This window comes from Eutrigla gurnardus (genome assembly GCF_963514095.1).
Source record: "Eutrigla gurnardus genome assembly, chromosome: 18".
In the NCBI taxonomy this organism is placed as follows: domain Eukaryota; kingdom Metazoa; phylum Chordata; class Actinopteri; order Perciformes; family Triglidae; genus Eutrigla; species Eutrigla gurnardus.
Genome location: NC_139929.1, coordinates 14,539,053 through 14,559,285, shown reverse-complemented (window position 1 = coordinate 14,559,285; position 20,233 = coordinate 14,539,053). Strand labels below are relative to the sequence as shown.

General features: G+C 44.3%; 1 protein-coding gene across 2 annotated transcripts in view; it reads right to left on the bottom strand.

The window, feature by feature from the left end:
* Positions 1 to 19,479, bottom strand: part of adarb2 (adenosine deaminase RNA specific B2 (inactive)) — a 155,125-nt gene extending 135,646 nt beyond the window's left edge. For both annotated transcript variants that reach the window (XM_084033743.1, XM_084033744.1), the window contains exon 1: positions 19,287 to 19,479. In XM_084033743.1, coding sequence (XP_083889869.1) covers positions 19,287 to 19,389 — 103 coding nt within the window. In that variant the 5' untranslated portion in view covers positions 19,390 to 19,479. The remainder of the gene's footprint in view (positions 1 to 19,286) is intronic.
* Between the last annotated feature and the right edge of the window lie 754 nt (positions 19,480 to 20,233).

The window sequence follows — 20,233 nt, the reverse complement described above, 5'->3', positions numbered from 1 at the left end:
TCGCTGCTCGCTTGCTCCGGTGCTCCATTTTACGTTTGATTTCTCTGTCAGTGTCGGGGGAACGCCACTTCAAGCTGCTATCGTATGGCATGCTACAAGCCTTCCAAAACGCCCGTGTTGAATTAAAAATACGGCATATGCTGCAGACAGCACTTTGTGGTGTTATGTTAGACATACCCTCTCTTTAGGAAGTGGAGCACACGCCCGACACTAACGGCAAAGTGTTTACTGATACAACAGCTTACTTAGGTAGCTGGAGAAGGCCAAGGCAGTTCACTACGACTGTATGCTGCTCTAAATGATAATGAAGACAGTGATTCCTTATTGATGCTTAGAGGGAGGGGGATCAACCAATGAACAACATCCTTGGAGCAGGGATTAAGTATTATATATGGCATGTTGCCAGGATCACACTACAGAATATCACTCTGATAATTACCCACTTCAACAGACGTGGGGTGTTACGAATGAATATCAACATCTGGCAAGATAATTTGTCCTTTAACCGGTATAGTTTGTCTTCCCTTGCCTAAATTGACAATGTTTACAACATGCTCCGAGATGGTTGCCTCCGTTGTTGACATTCCTACATACCTTTTCGTGCCAGCTGGTAGAAGATGGGTTAGAGTCCAACATGTCAGGTTGTCAAGGCAAGTGATCTGACGAAGTCACCGCATTGAAAGGTATCAATGTAGGTAGACCAGAACCTCTTGGTTCGGAGACCGTGGTCTTCAAAAGGACGTGGCCGATGTAGACCGCAAAGTCGTCCTCCGAAGGAGGGTGATCCTAAAATCAGGACACCTGGTTCGTTTCTAACAAACTGGTAAATTTCCTCATTTGGTTGGTTTGGGCTGGTGTGAAGGCTGTCCCTCAAACGGAGAGAGTGCCTGAAACAGATTTCTGCAGACTTATATCTCCATAAATTTAACGTTATTGACATGTAACATTTAGTCAATAGTGTGTCACCCATGCCTATCATAATAATTAAAACATCGACTTGTGTTTACATGTGAATGTCAGACACATTTTAACCAGCATGATGCCAGAATAATCAGGATTTTCTCAACCATTATTCGTCTTCTGTTGCACATTTCAGAGCCTGTAAACCCATTTTATTTATGTTTTTTTTGTGTTTTACTTTGTGCATATTTCTTTATTTGGGATATATATTATTTGTATTAATTCCAATGTCTGAACATCTTAAAAAAATAAAGGATATACTTTTATTTTCATTTTTATGGTGTTACATTATCATTATATTTGTAGCATAAAATATATCCTCCGACAAAATGAGTTAATGTGACTGGCCTGTGTGTCTTTAATTATGTTAATTTAAAAATAATATGACACAACAAGCTGCATCACACAGAAATACAAGAGATAACAGAAGCACGCCACCAGCAAAACTGTACTGAGCTCAGTGTATTGTTGCCCCCATGTTCGTCAGTTACAGCTGTGGCGGAGTGTTAATTCTGACACGCTGTCACAACAGCAGCCGCAGCAGTCTTCCACAAGGGGACCACAGGCATCGCCAAAGACCCACCCTGAAGCCCAGCCACCAGCCGGGCAGAGCGCATGTGGGGGGGAGATTGTGTCTGTCATGTTCAAGCTGAGTCCCAGCAAGCAGAAGCCTCAGTCGTCTGCCTCCATCGCCCTCCCAACCCTCTAATAATCACTGACACTCGCGTGTCTTTGACATCCCCTCCTCCTCACTCATCCGACGCTCTGGCGAAACCAGCAATTGGCCTCAAATCAGCCAAACATAATGCCGCCACCCTCCTCGTTTCTTGGCCACGGCGCCGACTGTAGAGACAACAGGGGGAAGAACAAAGGAGCCGGTAGAGGCTTCGCATCTTGATCCGGCGCAGCCACTCTGCCTCCTCTTGTGTCAGAGAGGAGCAGTGTTTAGCACAGTCAACTAGCACCATGCTGTCTCTGTTGTTCTGTGTAATTGCACTCAATGGACCTTGAGAAGTACACAGTCTGCGGACGCTCTCCTTCTCTGTTGTGACTGCTGTCGGCATGGACGCCGAAAGGAAAGCCACATCTGAGGTGCTCGAAAAAAAATAACACAACAAAAAGAAAATCTGTTGGCCTCTTCCTGTATCAGCTCAATCATTCCCCTTCCATTCAGTTCCTCCAGCCCTCCTCTTCATCCATCAAACTGTCCGTCTCTAAACCGGGAGAGCTCGTCACCTCGGTGCTTAACCTCTCTTCTCATCCCCTTCTCCATCATCCACCCTCCAACCCCCCCTTCACCCTCCCTCCATCCCTCTCCCTCACACCTGGGCTGGATCCTTGTCATGAGTTTGCTGCGTCCACCAGGTGCGATACCTGCCGCCTGACCTCTGAGTTAGGGGACACGGGCCCTGGCAGCTGTCCCGAGCATCAGAGGTAGACACACTGCCATGAGCTTGCTGCCTCTCTTCTGTCTCGCTGTCTTCGACACATGAACAGGGACACACACAGTTCCCTGGGAATCACACTCATTTTCCATCTATCATCGGGTCCCCCTACCCCCGCCCCCACACGTCATCGCCATGGGCGACCCAGCACTGCTCCACTTTCCTCCTCCCTCCCAGTGGACCCTTTTGGACTCTTTCTGTGCTGCTTTGCAGGAGCCCTGGACACGGAGGCAGCACACCCAGCTACCCAGCGCCGGTGCAGGCTACATGCTCACAGACACGGATGGCTGAACTCTTGAAAGGCAGGTGGGATTATCAAGACAATGGCTCGGCTTTATGGGACATTTGTGGGCTTGTCTGCGAGAGAGTCCAAGCTCCCCTCTGTGTTGGCAAGCGTCCTTGAACAAGACACTGAAACTCTACCAGGTCTGGGGCTGTTGTTCGGGGGCTGGCGCTGACCTCTGACCTCCCTGTGGAGGAGGTGGAACGGGAGACATTGAAGCAGGTTGCAGCGTTGTCCAGCAGCTTTGACAAAACCTAAAGTTTGCTCTTCCTGCATAGAACTTGCTTAAAAGGTGAGATACTGAGCACGTCAAGCAAATGTCATCACAATAATTACGATGCATTCTGATAAATTATAACTGCAAGCAATGAGATACTGGGAGGATAATTTATATTTTTTTGCTTTTCTTTTTATTTATATATTAAATTCATGTTTCTGGCAGTGAAAGAGACAGTGTTCATGGGGAAAGTGGTAAAAGGACAGCAACATATGGCCAAAAATGACCCAAACTTTCTCCATATATCAAGTGCAGATTCAGTACTAGAAATCATTCACTACACCTGATTTAACAGCCATGCTAGCGGCTCTGTGCGCAGTAAATGTTCGGTAAAGTACCATTACTTATTGCTGCTAATACTTAAAATACAACTGGTTACCTCGGGTCAAAGGATCAGAAACCAATTGTCCACAAGATTAATATTCAAAGGCCGGTGAGAAATAAACAAACAATAATGGTCCACATCACCTATAACCTCCAGTCACTTTTGTGTGGCGTGGCGTCAATTCAACAGCGGTACTTTACGCTCGCCTGACAGTTGCTCACATCAACACAGCTGTTAACCTTCCATGAGCGTTGAATAATACGCCAGTGTTTTCCTTCCCCACATAACAGTGAATACCGCCTGAACAGGGAACATTGGGGAGATAACATCAGATCATCACTATGTGAAAACTACCATGATCACTGAGATGATGGCAATAAAAACAGCATATCAGTTCATAACGACTTGCAGGGGGAGACGTGTGTGTGTGTGTGTGTGTGTGTGTGTGTGTGTGTGCGTGTGTGTGTGTGGGGGGAGGTGGAGGGGGAGGGGAGGGGGGAGGCTGAGAGCAAAACAATGCTGGTTCCCATTTTCTCAAGTTCAATTAAATGGCTTGTGACAGCACGCATGTGAGGGCATATCTGCCGCGCACCACTTGGCTCCCGTCATTAGGGTGCGATGGTGCCAGGCTACACCAGTTTTATAAGTGTATTTTTAGCAATAATAACCAGCTGGTGAACATAGATGGCTGTGAAAGCACTGGGGCGCCCTGCGATCGCGTCAAGTCGCGTTCGAGGCTCCAGGGGATGATGAGTGACAACGAAGTCTTTGTGCTGTTGTTCGCGTGATTAAGGCATACAGTGCAAAGAAAAAGTCCCTTATTCGGATGTTATATAATTGATAATAAAGCAGCGGGGGATCATTTAGGAGTGTGTGTGTGCACATGTGTGATTCTGACACGGGCTTCCATCTCACGGCAACACCTCATCTATCACAAAGCGACCTGTCGATTAGCTTAACAAAGAGGTAGGAAAAGTAAAACATGTCAAAGGAAATGCCTAGCCAGCCTCCTGCCAATTGTCAGTCCAATTAAAAATAAAAAATAAAAAAAAACGCTAATTATAACGTGCGTACATCTCAAACAGCCACTCAGGTGTAACGCCCCGGCTGTCAGGTGTAAACAAGGCTCACAGTTGCACAGGAAGGAAAATCAATCGACATCTGTTAATTTATCTCAGGCAGGAGACCAAATTGAAAAATGGATTGCTCCACACGAATCTGCATTGTGATCAAGGAGCGATGCGTCTCAGCACCTGCTTAGAGCGCGATAATGGGCAATCGCTGCAGTTTGGCCGAGTGCACAGCCAATAAGGATCAGATAACCATCTTGGCAAGGGAGCTGGCCGACGACAATCAGGTGTGTGGAGGACTTGGGTCTCGAGGCTGGAGCATGTTTTAATGAGGAGCCGGGAGAAAAGTCGGATTATTCCAGTTTAGTTCCTGGAACTACAGCCACGCACTATAACTTAAAACCCGGCCACCGTGATTTCTCATAGAGCACATGTATGCTGGCGGATGCACGATGTGTCATCTGTGTGGTATTAATGCTGTGAAAATGTTCTATTTGACATTTTTTGCATTTATAAGCAGAATATAAAGGACGGTTTATAGCTGTAAACAGATGTGACAACATTTGCGTGTTTATTATTATATTTGTAAACAATTATAACACCTAAGAAGTGTTCATAACTGGTGTATAAGCAGTTGGTTGTGGATAAAAGTATATAGTAAACATTAATTTATTCCCATATTAAAAGAAGTTGTAGATGTTTAAAAGAAAGTATTAAGTAGTTTTAGTTGTTTAACAATAGTGTGTTATAATCAATGTAATATTTTGTTTATATGGAGCTAATAATACGTAATCATTTTTTATGTAACTTAATTCACTTCTGTTTAATGTTTTCTGTTTATTTCCCCCCCAAATTTGATCAGAGTAGAAAGAGCACATTTCTTTTGGTGTTTTTTTTACAGCTTCAGGGTATTGTTTTGTTTACCAAGCATGATAATGCAATGATTAAGTGTGTTTTGTAATTGTATTGTTATAAGCCTATTTAACATGTTTAATGTTGGTTGGTCTCCTTTAATCCCCCCACTCTATACATACAATAATCCTATTTTTCTTCAGTATATCCTTTATTACATTCTGCAGCTGCAACACTGGTGATTTCCCCTCAGGGATCATTAAAGTTTCATGTTATTTTATCTCATCTGAGCAGGTGATGTTCGTGGCTGAGTTAAGTGTCTCCTGTTACAAAGGTACATTCTTGCTAGGAGCAAACCAGTCTTCATTAAAGGAGTCTAATGAGTGGAAATGAAAGACAATGAATCTGTGCGCCACTCAGGGTTGGCTGGCTCTTTACCGTAGCCACACTAATGATTATGCATTCTGGAGGTTTAACAAAGAGCCGATCCATATGCCCTCTGACTCATTACATAACGCTGCTCCGACTCGCAGCCTGGAGGTCTGTGGGTGATGCTAACAGCTAATCTGTTCACGTGTTGATGTTTTGCTCCTTCGTGCCGTCATTGAGGTTATTATTGCAAAGCACTTAGTAAAAACACAATGCAGCTCCCTGACAGTGTGATGTTCAGTTTGTAATGAGACTGTTGATTGTTGTGAGTGAACAGCCTCTTGATGGTGAAAAGTGCAGGCCGCTGACCTTTATGAGTGCGTTTATAAGTGAAGGGTTTTATATCAACCACGTATGGCTAATATGACTTGTATATTTAATTTGCTGGTACAGGATTGTTCATTTCATAACACCGTGACATCATCTGCATCAATAAGTGATTAAACCCAATAGGAGGAGGTTTAAGGAACCTTCACACAACCACTGTTGAACTGATTTATATACTTGTTGGTATCGAGTTAATTAAAACAAAAATTAAAATAAATTCAAAATTTGGGGGAATAAACTTGATCAGTACCACTCTCACATACGCCAGTTAGCTTAGCCTAGCAAGAAGGCTTGAATGTGGGGGGAAACTGTCCAAAAGTAACACAATCCACATACCAGCATCTAAAGCTCACTAATAAACACAGATTTTAATATATACAAAACAAAAAAATCAAGTTACAGCTTTATTAGGGATAAAGTGTCATCTGTTTCCTTTTTCTACTACTTATACTGAGCTGGCTGCTGGTGTTACCTGTATATTTTCTGGACAGAGAGAGTGGTATCAATCTTCTCTTGTCGCTCTCAGCAATAACTGGGCATATCTCTCAATATCTCAAACTCTAAATATGACTAGTCATAATTTTTCTCATATGTTTAATCTGGATAGAACGGTAAACATTTTTTAAACTGGAGTTACGTGTTGCAATTACCTCAATTACCCCTTAAATCATGACAATATGAAATAATGTAAAAATAATAAATGCATGCAGGAATGTGAGTCCTCAGGTAAGTGGCTATGAGTGTGTGTGTGTGTGTGTGTGTGTGTGTGTGTGTGTGTGTGTGTGTGTGTGTGTGTGTGTGTGCAGCAGAGGGCCTTAACAGACAAGCATACTTGCCTGAAGACAAATGGCACTTTGACCTTTGCATGAACCAGCAGCCCCTGCTGGGTGATAACTCATGACCTGCTGGACCAGTCGGGGATCCATCTCTCACCCTGGTGAGGATGGATGTGATGATGAACGCACCCGCTTGCTGCTATTTAGATAGCCCTGAAGTCACAGCTATGACAAACTACCCACATAGAGAGAGCCAGGGCTGAGCCCTGTTTATACAGCCTGCCTGTTCAACACCAGACCAGGACAGTACAAACTCCACCTGTGCCACAGGGAACTAGTAGAATCTGTATCCGCTTTACATTACATACTAGATCCACCAGGTAGCCTGTTCCTGCAGTTGATACACCCACACACACACACACACAATCACACACACACACACACACACACACACACACACACACACACGGTCAAATTAATCTCAAAGTTAAGCCCCTACAGCAGACATCCTAATTTAACAATTTATCCAATCGGGTTTGTTTAAAGTCCAATAAATGTAATGTTTCTGCTTCTCAAAGCTCCTGAAACAAATGGCACCTAAAGAGCAGCAAGGCTCCCTGTCCCCGATGGCTGCTTTGAAGTCATCTTCGTCTGCCATCTTTAAACCTCGGCTGTGGCTGACTGAAAGTCCCCTGGAACAGGTGCCAGGAAGATAATAGCACCTGCATCCCGGAGAGGTCACCGCATTGACCTGCGGCTGCTTCCCTTTTGTTGTGTCTTTGTTTGAGAGCACAGACAGTGTGTGTGTGTGTGTGTGTGTGTGTGTGTGTACACGGCTTTCTCTCCACGCTCGATTTTTTCCCGCCACACAAGTCTGCGCACGTACGCCGGTGAGCACTTCTCTCCTTATCCAACTGATGGTCCATTCAAATTAAAATGAAGCTCCATCACGCTAATAGGGGGAGCGGAGAACAAAGCGTGGGTCTCTGCAGTCAGCAGGAATAGCAGGAGGATTATCATTGCTATCGTCAGAGCTATTATCATTAAAGCCGGTCGCCACTCTGCCTTTCTGCTGCAAACCGACGGGCCACGCCGAGTTTACTGCTGCGAGTTGGATCTCAGCTCGGAGGCAGGTCGGCGTCGTAGAGAGGGAACCAACTGCAAACGCTACAGCAGCTGATTAGTTTGATTTCTATTATTGTTTCTGGACATTTAGGAAATGATGTGTATTTTGGAAAGCACTAACCCTAATTTGAAGTCAATGAGCTGTTTAACTCAGTGTTGCACACATAGAGGATGCATGCAGCAGTTCAAAACCCCGTAGCAATCCTCCCGCTGCAGGCTAAATCTGGATGGTCTGTAATGGCGGCAGGTTCAAAGTGTAACCTGGTTTAGGGTAATTAAACGGTATTTAAATGTTCCAATATTAATGAAATCCTGTACATGGCTTTGTAGTCATTTGTTTCTCTTTCAAGCCTTTTGTCTCAAAACTGTATGAATTGATATATAAATGTATCTGCATTTGAATGAGTACTTTTGGATTTACACCTGTAATGGGCAGTTTTACACTATGAGTTGGAGGTATTAGATTACGTCATTTCCTGTGCTTACCTGTTCAGCCATTTATACTCCTTATACATATATACATATGATCAGTCAAAAAAAAAAATATATATATATATATTTATATATATTTACGTACGTTTCAACCATATACCTGAAGCCAAACAGCAAAACATGATCCGTTGTTGAACTTTGGTGTGTACAGTGGGTTATCTTCCTTTGAGCAGCTGCTTAACAGCGTTGAAAATGACAACAATGACACTATAAAGCTCCATAAAGCTGCGGAGAGCTAAATAATTCTCTGTAGGTTTCTCTGTAGCAACACATTCCACACTGTCCAATTCTCATTTGATTTCATTATCATTAAAATATACATTATATCTGTTTTAATGGACCATATGGGAAAACTCAGCGGGAAATTAAGAGGTTATAACAATGGGAAAATAGAAGTCTGAATTGCATTGGGCCAAAATGATGATTTTTTTTCTCCAAAACTGGAGTGTATGTCATTCCTTGCCATTGTATTCCTCCACCCGTTCCAAATGTCACCACTTCCTCATGTTATCCTGGCAGACATTTGTGCAAAATTGGCATTATTAGCACATGAATTATTGATTTGTGGCAAAATGGTGTGGTTTTGTGAGGTCACATTGACCTTTGACCTCCAAATTTGAATCAGTTAATCCTTGAGCCTATATTTGTCCAATGTCTCAATAAGAAACGTAAAACCTCCCTGTTTTGAGAGGGTCATAGCTACAGTTTATCACACATCATCGTTATCATTGGTTTACATCAGAGAGGTACGACTAGTTGTGCTTGTGTTGTTGTGTTTTCCATCACTATTCAGAGAAATGGAAGACAGACGCGAGATGAACTGAGGCAAATCTGTTTGAGCAGCTGATAAGTCTGCTTCTCTTCAGATGTGCAGCGGGGCTTTTCCTACACCCAACACCGAAAATGGGATGTTTTTACTGGAGGCGTACCTCGTGTGGGGGACTGACACAACATACCTTGTGTCTAAATGTGGAACGGTAGTTATGTAGGTTCATCTGTGGCAGCGTTTCAGGGACTCTTTCAACCCAGAGGCATCCTCTGTCTTTGTCCTTTACGCAAGACAACATTCGTAGCCTCGGGTCCGACGCACCCTTCACCCTTAACCGACAGCTCCGGCCCCAGAGCGCCACTGTGGAAGTGCCAGTGAGGGCTGGGAGGGGGGGATGGGAGGGGCTGGGGGATGAAATTCTCCATCATGCCAAAGCCGATCCGAGCAGACCAATGCCAAAGCACCATGTGTGTACAAACAATTCAACTGAATCCGACTGGATGTATACTCAGGCCTTATCTGGGCGAGGCCAAATAGGCTCTGAGCTATCAAAGGCAACGGATGAATGATTGGAACGCTCAGTTTTTCGGTGGATGCAAACACATCTATTACGCTCCACCACTTCAAGCTGTACAAATCAAAATCAGGGCGGCGAGGGGGAAAAATAAACACTACGCTGTGTGACTGTTAAGAAACTTGGGAAAACAGGACTTCACATATCACAATGATCGGCCCAGAGGTATATAAAACCCCAGCTCGTCCGTCGCCTGGCCAACGCTGTGGTGATACGCAGAGGCATCAGACGGAGTTAATGCAGGCAAAGATTTTTTTTAAATACCTTTTAAAGGATTTGCAAGATAAGCCTGTCGGTCTCTCCTAGAAAGAGCCCCTAAAGGATGCTGGAATCGATGGATGAGAGAGGATTTACTGTAGGGCGAAGAGGGGGAAAACTGTTATTTAATGCTCGCGTGTGAACCGAATAGTGAAGCGGCCACGACGCTCGCATGTTTATCATCATTATCAATGCACTAATCTGCCATTTGGCAATTCCATCAGCCACATCTAATATGCACGGGATGAAACGTGTATTTACCTTTGACTATGAATTAATCGCTGCCAGATATATTTACATGCTGAAGGAGAAGATGGAGATTTCTCTTGACCCCGCACACAGAGAGGTGAAAATATCACACAAAGCGTTCTGTATACAAGTATATTAACGGAGCTCAGGACACGGACCCCTTTAAAGCACAAAGAGAATGCATTGCTGCCCAAAATGCGGCACTCATCATATAATGCTCTGATCATCAAGGGGTTATTAGCAAACAGGAGTTTGAAGGCTAAGCACAAGCTTTGGATATTTCTGCTGTGCAAAGAGCTGAAGTAAGAGGCTAAAAATCAACTCACAATCCCCCAAACTGTTTATCTGCAGAGAATTCCTGTCTTTTTTAAATGGCCACCAGCGGGCATGAGACGATTTCCTGGTTATCATGGCCAAAACTGCTGATATGAACCATATGATCCTGATAATACTCAAAATATGCTTACAACACAAACTTTTATTTCTATTGCCTCTCATTTAAGACATATTTTTCGAGTGAAAAACAATCCAACAATCTTAAATGGGATCATAAATCACAAGGTCTCCCTGCATAAATAAATATTAGTACTTTTTTTTTTTAAAGGCTACAATTTTCACTTCACCCGAAAATTAAAATTCACTAATGTTTGATAAAATCCTCTCATCCACACCATTAGGGGGCAACAAAAAGAAGTCCAATTGAATGGAAGTCTATGATAAAATGACACTACTTCTCACTTATTACCTCACTTATTATTAGTAAATGTTGTAAACATGAGTTTATGGTCTCAATCTCTAGTTTCAAGTGTTCTTTAATACAGCATGATGTTTATTTTGTAAATGATGATCCATTTAGACTCAAATAGACCAGAAAGCAGAGGATGCTTTAGGGCGGGGCTACTTGGTGATTGACAGGAGCTGCCAACGTTTTCTTCTTGTGAACTTTAACCCTGTTGTTTTCTGTTCATGAAAGTTCATTTTAACACGTTAGCTATAAGCGTTAGCATGCCAGGCTAACCCACAGCATCACCATAGTAACCTAACCTAAAGTTACTTCCAGGACCAGGATTTGGATTAAAGGATTTTGACACTCAAGCAACCCAGTCAAATGTATTTCCCAGTACAGTAATAAAGTAGGCTGCTCCTCAAAGAAGAAAAACACATATTACAGTGCTGAGACAGCAAAGGTACCAGCTTCTCAAACTGCTGGGATTCATATTAATGACCTAAAAAAAGATATATCAAGGATGGACAGCAGTGATTATGGTGATCGAGTGTCCACTTCGGCCCAAGTTGTGTGGAGCCACGTCAAGGTTAAGACAGCGGGTTCCTCTGCAGCGCGTCTCCATGCGCCCGGCTTGGTGAAATGAACTCATCTGGAGGTTGTCAAGGTGTAGGGTTCTCTGCGACCTCCGGAGAGAGCTCTCAGGAGAGGCCCTCTTGTAAGAGGCTCCATCTTATTAATGGAAATAAATGCTGTTAGCGGCCCACCCCTCCTCGTCGCCCGTCCCCCGCCTCCAGCAATAGGACGTGTCTATTCTTGGCTAAAGTCCCCTTCATTAACGTTATCTCAAATAGGCACCCAGTCTGATGGCGAGAGACGGGACGGCGCACGGTTAAGCCGCTTCATCCAATTTCATTATTCCATATGAGGCGGGGTATCAGTGTTAACTTCGCTATGTCAGCACGGCAGACGGGCTAGTGGTGCCGTCACGTGTCCGAGGCCTGGCGGCGGTGCAGGGGTTGAAGTCACCCGGACTCAACAGGGCGAGTTCCCTGACTTTATTAATTTCAAACGCACTCAGATGGAAGCTCAACACATTTCACGGCTGACTCGCTATATATTTTGGTTTGTGGAATGGCAAGAAGAAAAAAAAGCATTTTTTTGGTACACAAATTCTAACACACGCTATAGCTATTTTCTGGTGAAATATGTCCCTTTTCACAGCGGCGGCTACCAGCGGCTGTGAATATGCACGAGCAAGCCGAGGGGCAACAATAACGATGTGCGTGCGCCGCAGAAACGAGATGAGGGCAGGAAGCGGAGGAAGAGCGAGGAAAAGAGAGGACGAAAGAGAGCAGGGGGATGAAGAAAGTGTGAAACTGCGGAGCGTCAAATGATCTGGCCTCTCTCCAGGCATGATGACTCAGGAATGAGTCAGTTAGAGCTAATTAGGATCATAAACTGGAGAAATGTTTTGCCACCATGATGTTGGGGGGGCTCCTCGCTGGCCTCAGATCAGATGTGAGCGTGTCCAGATAGAATGCTAAAAAAGTAGAAAATGAATAAATCATCTTTTTAAAAGCAGCTGCCTTGAATCAGCGACTAGAATTTTTTGACTCAAAACTACAAAAGTCCTCATTCCAATCCAGCTCACAGAATCCAAAAAGCACCATTAACATTTTTTTTTTTTTTTTTTTGCCCCGTGTTTTGACTCTCAGGGTTCGTTAGGGTTGCCCTAGCGGAGGTTGCTCGGGTTTTATGCAGCCTGATAGAAAAAACTGCAGACGCAACTCAGGGCTGAAAAACCTACGGTGCATTTTTGTTTGCAAAATTACTAAAGAGAAACTAGAACTGAACATCAAAGAGGAGACAGGAAGTACAAACAGTATCTATCAAGGAACCTGAATATGATATATAAATGATTGATATATTTTCTCAGTTTCTTTTTTGTGACGTGCGGCTCCTAAAAACGATTGACAGTCTGAGAAGGGAAATCATTTTTTGATTGAACAGCTGACAAGACAAACACATGTGACAAGGGATCGGAAGAAGACTGATTGAAAGTAGAGCTGAAACCATTTCCTTGATGAATCAATGTCTTTTTTTTTTTCTTCAATAATCTTATCAAGCAAAAATGACAAATATGCAATGGATGCAGCTTCTTATATTATAGTAAATATACATTTTGTTTTCACTTGGCAGGATATATCTAACTAGGTCTGACATTTTATACACCGTATTAATGGATTTATCAATTAAATAATTAATTGGATGAAGTTCATTGTTGAAAAAAAAACTGAGAACTGCTGCAGCATATTGTAAACAAAGTTAAAGTTGTTGCTCCGAAATGCCAAATATTTTTTTCATATCGTCTGTGAAGGTTCTGAGTCATCCAGACCTCGGTGATCTTTGAAAACTTTATCATTAATCGGCAACTGGACTTGCTTTAGGTTTTTGAAGACGTTCTGGCTCGTAGGGAGTTGCTTGTATTTAATACAGTTAATACTGTAGGAGTCACGTGATCCAGCCCTCAATGAAACTTCAGTCATTTAGTTTTTCATATTAAATCTGTTGTGATGCATTAAGGGAATGTCTGACTTCTTTTTCTCTTGAGTCACTACAGGGCAGCTTCTCTCTCTCTTACATCAGCAGCTCTCTCATGTTGCTCTGTCTGCTGGACTGCGGACACACAAACACTGACAGGAAGTGATAATGCTGCTGACTCGCTGCGCCACGTCTCTGTTTATGAGGACTGACAGCTCGTCGCGAGCGGCGGCACACCAGCTCGTACTGTATACACACACACACACACACACACACAGACACACGCAAATCTGTGTCGACAAACACATGCAAACAAATGAGCACTTCCCATACATCCAACTATATTGCAGTATAAGAGCTCCCACAGTAGCTCATGTCCTGTAAGCTGTTGTGCACACGACGTTGCTCAACACACCACTAACTCAATTAAATGTCTGCTCTGTCGTCATAGCAACAAGTGCAACAAGTTGTTTGCGATGTGAGTAACACTGTTATCTCTCCAACTGTGGGAGTCATCAAACAAAAGACTAATTAACTTAAGTGTCACCTTCTGAATTTTTTAAATCTGCATCTGTGCTTTTGATCCGCGTGATTTATTTCCTCTGCAACTCGACGGAGGCGATCTCTCAGCGGCGCGTCTGTGTTATTGAGACATTTTGGCATGGGAATTTGTTTTCTGTGCCTGAACTTTAAGTACAATTTCTCACCACCGAGCTCTGAAAAAAAAAGCCAAGAGGGACTATTAGGAGATAATTACTAATTATGCTAATGTGCTAAAGTTGTGCTATTCCTTTTCCTTGGTCATTTTATCAGCCGTCCTCAAGAGAGCACAGTCAGTGGTAATAACCTTTTTTTTTTTTTTCCCTTTCCCTCAGCTAAACATTCAGTCAGTTAGAGGACGCTGTGTCCTAAACCACCGACTCCTCCACCGCGAGTCTTAATCAGGAAGCGCCTGTAAATTCACAAAGCCAATGCGTGCGCACACGGAGGGGCGCCGCGCCGCTTCCATCGGCGCTGACCTTCATTAACCTCATAAATGCCAGCGGTGGTTTTTGTCGCGGCTCTTAATGCGGTTATCAGCACAAACACAAACAAATGTGACGGAAGTCTTTCGGGGGCTCAAAACTAGACGACTTGGCGTGTGAAATGCAGGCGTGGGCTGCGTGACACCGTGCTGCCCCAACATGGGAGCCAGCACCGACGACCACCGCCACACCCCCCCACCCCGAAGGAAGGAAACCGAGCCCCCAAGACCCACCAAGATGTGATGAATAACATGATTCATAGAAAGTCCTCCACCTGTCTGTGTCTCAGCACTGGGATTATATTGTGATTGTATATAATTCGTGCAGGTTTGCAGACAAACAGACACTGGAATTACTAACAAAGTTTCAGAATACAAATAAATATTTCAATCAGACTCTTCCACATCACAGTTCTCATGTTTATCTGAAGCCCTCAACAGACTCCACATACAGGATTTGGTTCGTTTATACCATTGTAGCTCAGGTGCAACTATTTTTCAACGAGGTCTCCTCGCAGTATTATCTAGCGCCGAGAAGACATTTGTTACTTTCTTTTATTGCTCACATCAAGCTTTTCATTGGTGCCGTGATTCAAGCTCAAGCAGACAACATGTGGAAATTGTACGTGAAAGAGAACCGTCTCCTAAATGTGTCTTTTTCTCTTCTATCACTTAAAGAAACAACAACTTGTTACTGCGATTTTACGTTAAGGGAGGTGGACAAAACGGGATAAACACCACATAAAAAAAAACAACTCCATTCCAATTACAAAGCTGTATCTCATTAGGCTGGGTGCCATTTCAAGCAGCATTTATAAGCCAAGAGGTTTATAGCCGGTGTGAGTCGACTAAGGAACCTGCCAGAAACGAGTTTTTCTTGAGCAGACGATGACGAATACCATGTAACCACCACAGTTTTCTAGCATTCTCTCACAACTTAAATGTCATGTTCTTCTAAAAGCTGAAAAACTAAAACAAAGCCATTCTGCCATTCTTTCATACATGGAGATACAAGGTTTTTATCCCACAGCGACAGTAAGTGGTAGTTTTGTGTCACTAGTAAAAACTAAATAAATTATTGACGCAGAAATATATGTGGCTGATTAATCCAACACAGATTTAAAAACAGCCAAATCCTACTGGCCTCAGCTCTTCACCCCGACCTTTGCCCTCACCTCCGTACATCCTGTATCACCGTCGTCAGCCCTGAGAGGGAAGCGGATGACACTGAATAGCCAGCGCTTCCTCTTCCTCTCAGAGCGCGTCGAGGGGCTCCACGCCAATCGACTCGTCTGCCAAGCTAATGTCTCCCCCACCGGTGGCCCCTCGTCTCTCTGAAAACGGGAGCTTCAGACACGAGAAGGCGATGACCCTCATCCTCTGCCCCGCTACGCTCCCCCACCAACCCCCTCCCGCCTCGTCCTCGACTTTCATCACCACCCCCGACAGCCCACACTCGACCCCTCTGCCGCCACCTCGCTAGGAACGAGGGTGTAAACAGTAATTGCTACATAAATTATCTCACACTCTGTGTTTTGCACATTTCCCCCTCGGCGCCTCTTGATGATACACTGATATACTGTACTGTGTGCTGAAGAGCACGGGGCGATAAGTGTGGTTGTAAAAAAAATAATGTTGGTCTATAAATCTCTGCTCTGCTTATTTTTGTTCGTAAAAAAAAAACGCAGTGGGTAAAAGATGAGGGACACGTCTCACATATGCTGCAGGGAGGGAATAAAAGGCCAGGTTATTCACTGATGATAGACAGGTAGGATTATAAAAACTGGGATGTGGACCGTCAAACATCTCCGAACGCATCCCGTTTAAGGGACATAACCATAAAGGCTGTGATTCATTAAGGGGCCGCGTGTCCGTGAACCGGGTCAAACACTGTGAGCAAAGAAACGCAGGGCGAGGTGAACGTCCACATGACGCCCGGCTCTCGGCAGCACGGTAACCTGACGGATAGAGGAGGCGGCGGAGCAGCAGAGAGAGCTGAAAACACACAGCTGGTGAATTTAGCAGCAAAGTGTGTGATCTCCAGGAATTCTGAGCAGAGACCAGAAATACGAGCAAATAAACGTGTGATCGCTCTAAAGCCGAACGACTGCCACCAGGAGTTTGGAGGAGGGGACAAAAAATATGAATACAAGTTGCGTGAATCTTCTTCTAATCTTTTGAATACACACACAGCGTTTAGCGAGTCCATCGTCAAATAATCTGCAGCGTTTCCCCGGGGGATTAAGCCCCAAATGCCGTGCAATAATCCCTCTGTGACTTTTTGCTTTAAGGTCCATGAAAATAATTGTGTGGGATCTCAAGATGAATCAGTTGGTACTTGATGTGGGATAATAAATGACAAAAAAAAAAAAAAAACACTAAGCTATGCCTGATTTGTGGTTAAGTTTGAAGCAGGAAAATAAAATCCTTCAATCATGGAAATGTTCAGAAAATCTGTCTCATCCACCTCCTTCTGACTGAACCTTTCAGCTGCTGGAGCCGAGCGAGTCCACCTCCCGCAGCAGCATTCGAGGGGAGTCGGCGGCCATCAGCACTTCCCCAAAAAGACACAGTTCATTTGCAAGCGGCCCCTGAACTGGCCCCTAATGTCCCGTGTTATCAGAATGAATCAGCGGCGCTGATAAATTAGCCGTTCGGAAACACTCTGCGAAGGCCTGTCAGCTAATGTGCGGCGCGTTTGTGTGATACTCATATGCAATGCTTAATGTTGTGGAACCAATTCTGTCGTTTCCATTATGTAAATACATTTGCCTCAGCACTATATTTTATGTATTGTCTCCCTTGTCTCAATTACTTGGGCTATTAAAAATCAAGAGGTTATGGAAATGAGGTTGGGTTGTCTGTTTGCAGTTTGACGACAAGTGCAAAGTGTTTATGAAAGCTCGTTATGCATTCAATTGCAGTCGGATACGTCAACACGCTCGGAGCGTTCATCCATACTCCACAATGCAACGGGGCGGCACTTCAGCATCGCCAAGCGTAAACAACACACGCAGTCGTGTCCTCATCTCTTATACATATAAATAAATAAAAACTAAATGTGTCGTTGCTATTTTATTTAGGTCTTCTGTGGAATGTTCTGCCACCTCCACAGGAAAGCTAACTGGGGGAATACAAAAAAAAAAAAGAGCCGGGTTTCTGTGAGTGTTTGTGGCCTGTGCCAGAGCAACTCAGCGTTCGACGGTCCAGGTTGGTTAACTTACTGTTAAGTAGCCAAAATACCTCCGAAAATTATCAAGAGGACGAAACAGGAGAACCTCTTTAGAGGCAGTGAAGCTTTTAAGTGTGGAAGCTTTCACCCACACGTCAAAATAACTTCCATCTTAAATCGGTTTTAAATGTCATTTAGACATTTTTTTCCCCACGGTGAGCCACAATACCAAATCACTTGGTGTAAAATTACCATTTTAAAATAGACAAATAGCAAAAATCTCAAAAGTGAAAAATGTGCTATCAGCCAAAGTGCTGTGAATTATTGGCTGTTTTTTTTTTCTTTTGCAGATAAAGCATAAATGGGATTAAATGTGGCGGTCGCAGGCAGAGAAACAGCAGGTTGTTGCTGTGAGCTCCGGTCAGCGTGCGGTTCAGTGCGGCCAAAGAGAAAAAATATTGCATTGTCATTATGATTCAGTCGCTGGTAGATGAACACACTTTTCCCATTTTTGATTACAGATGTAATTAATTCTTCTACCGTACGTCTGGTCTGAGTTTTAGTCCACTGACCCAACACACACACACACACACACACACACACACACACACTTTCTGTAGAAACTCCTTTACTGTTCGGCAGTTGGGGGAGATTTTAATAATAAAAAAAATACACTCAAATAATAAGAAGTCATTATTCTGACGTGCTAAATAACTAAGGGGATTTTCTCCTGTTTTTTCTCACCCTGCTGAAGGCCCTGAACTGTTTCCCCAACTTTACATGGTTTCAGTGTTCAGTCCGGCTGAATTAAGCCAGCAGAGCTCTGGGGTGCAAAGATCTAATGAGGCAAAAATGGTTTGATATGAGACAACAGTAAAAAAAAAAGAAAAAAAAAAAAAAAAGAAGAAGCTGAGTAATCCTTAGGAATATGAATCTCAGCATGTTATATATGGTACAGGATATGGCGTTATATTGAAATGCTTTCTTCTTTAAATTGTGCTGTTTTATTACAGTGCATGTGGGACATGTCTTACACTAACACATGAGTTAAATATTTAATGTGGCGAATAGATACTGACTTCGTGCTCTTATTAAAATGATGGAGATCTGTTGTTTCCAGTGAGGAAGTTAAACCGATTCCGTGACAACGTCGTGTCCTTTACGGGAGCAAAAACATAATAATAAATCCGGATATAAACCAGAAAAACAAACAGCTTTCCTTCACAAACACGCGTCTAAACTTGTATCTAAGCGAAGCGGTCGTTTAGTTTCATCACCGTCGATGCTCGTGAGAACGGAGGCGTTTAGGAAAAAAGGACAATAAACGCAGCAGCAGCAACTAAACTTTGAAATCAGGAGAAAAACGCACACAATGCGTCATTTGAAGCCGACAGCACGTGTGAACAGAGAGCATTTGTTCCTCGCCGTTGTTTCTGAGCGTGCAGGTGCGCCGACTACAAGCCGCCGCGGAGCTCGCTGCACGCGGCGCGGTCGACCGGGCTGCCCGCGCGCTCCGGTGCCCCGCCAAGGTGCGCACGACCTCTGCTCGCGCCGGCAACAAGAGACGGGAGAAAGGGGGGAGAAAAAAAAAGAAGAGTCGTAAAGTTGTACCTTTTCTCTTCGAGCGCCTCCTCCTCCTCCTCTTCAGCTTGCATTTCACCTGTCCGCTCTGAGCGCCCGACGCGCGGCTGCTGTTTCCAAGTACGGACGCCATCAGCGCAGCCTCCGGAGCGACGCGCGGGAGCAACTTGGGACTCGGCGGCTCGACTCTCCTTTGTATTTGGCTCGCCTCAGCCTCTCCGCGCTCTCTGATAACGCAGCGTCCTCTGGTTTGACGTAGACTTTATTTTCGGCTCTTTTTTTTTTTTGATCCCTTCAATACGGGGGAGGGAGGGGGGTTCGGAGGGGGGGCGTCCCGCTGTTCCTATATCACCTCTGAAACTCCGGCTCGCCTCCCGCTCACGGAGAGACTGTTTGCAGCGCAGCGTGGCAGCTCTCCGCGGCTCTGATACCGGCGCCCCGTCTGCTCCGCGACTCTGCAGAAATTTTGGCATCAGCCACTTTGGATTCAATCATGCAGGACGCCTATCTATTTGCTGCCGAGCTTTCTAATTAGGGTCCAATCGTGGCTGTCTGGGAGGTGTGACATCACCAGCGACACCCACCAACTCACACCCCTTATTCACCCGCTGCTTTAAAACAAAAAAAACATTTTGACTTATTCCTCCTACTTTTTCCTTTACACTGCAGGGGAAGTCTGTTCTCTTCCGCCCTCCACAGGGAGGGTCAGAGGTCAGCCTGGTAGGGATTCTTGCTCAAGGGCACTACAGCAGGTCGGATGTTTTGCAGCGTGATACTTGAATATGGTTATTCCTGCTGGCCATGTTTCCATATGTACTCCATGCCAACATGCTGCAAACTCACCACAAACTGGAGGCTAAAACAACAGGACGATGTGGTATTCTGGAGACGGAGGGAAAACACACATTCTCCTCTCCTTCTCCTCCTTCTCCTCATTCTCCTCGTTTGTTGACCGAGATTTGGCATTTGTAATTTCC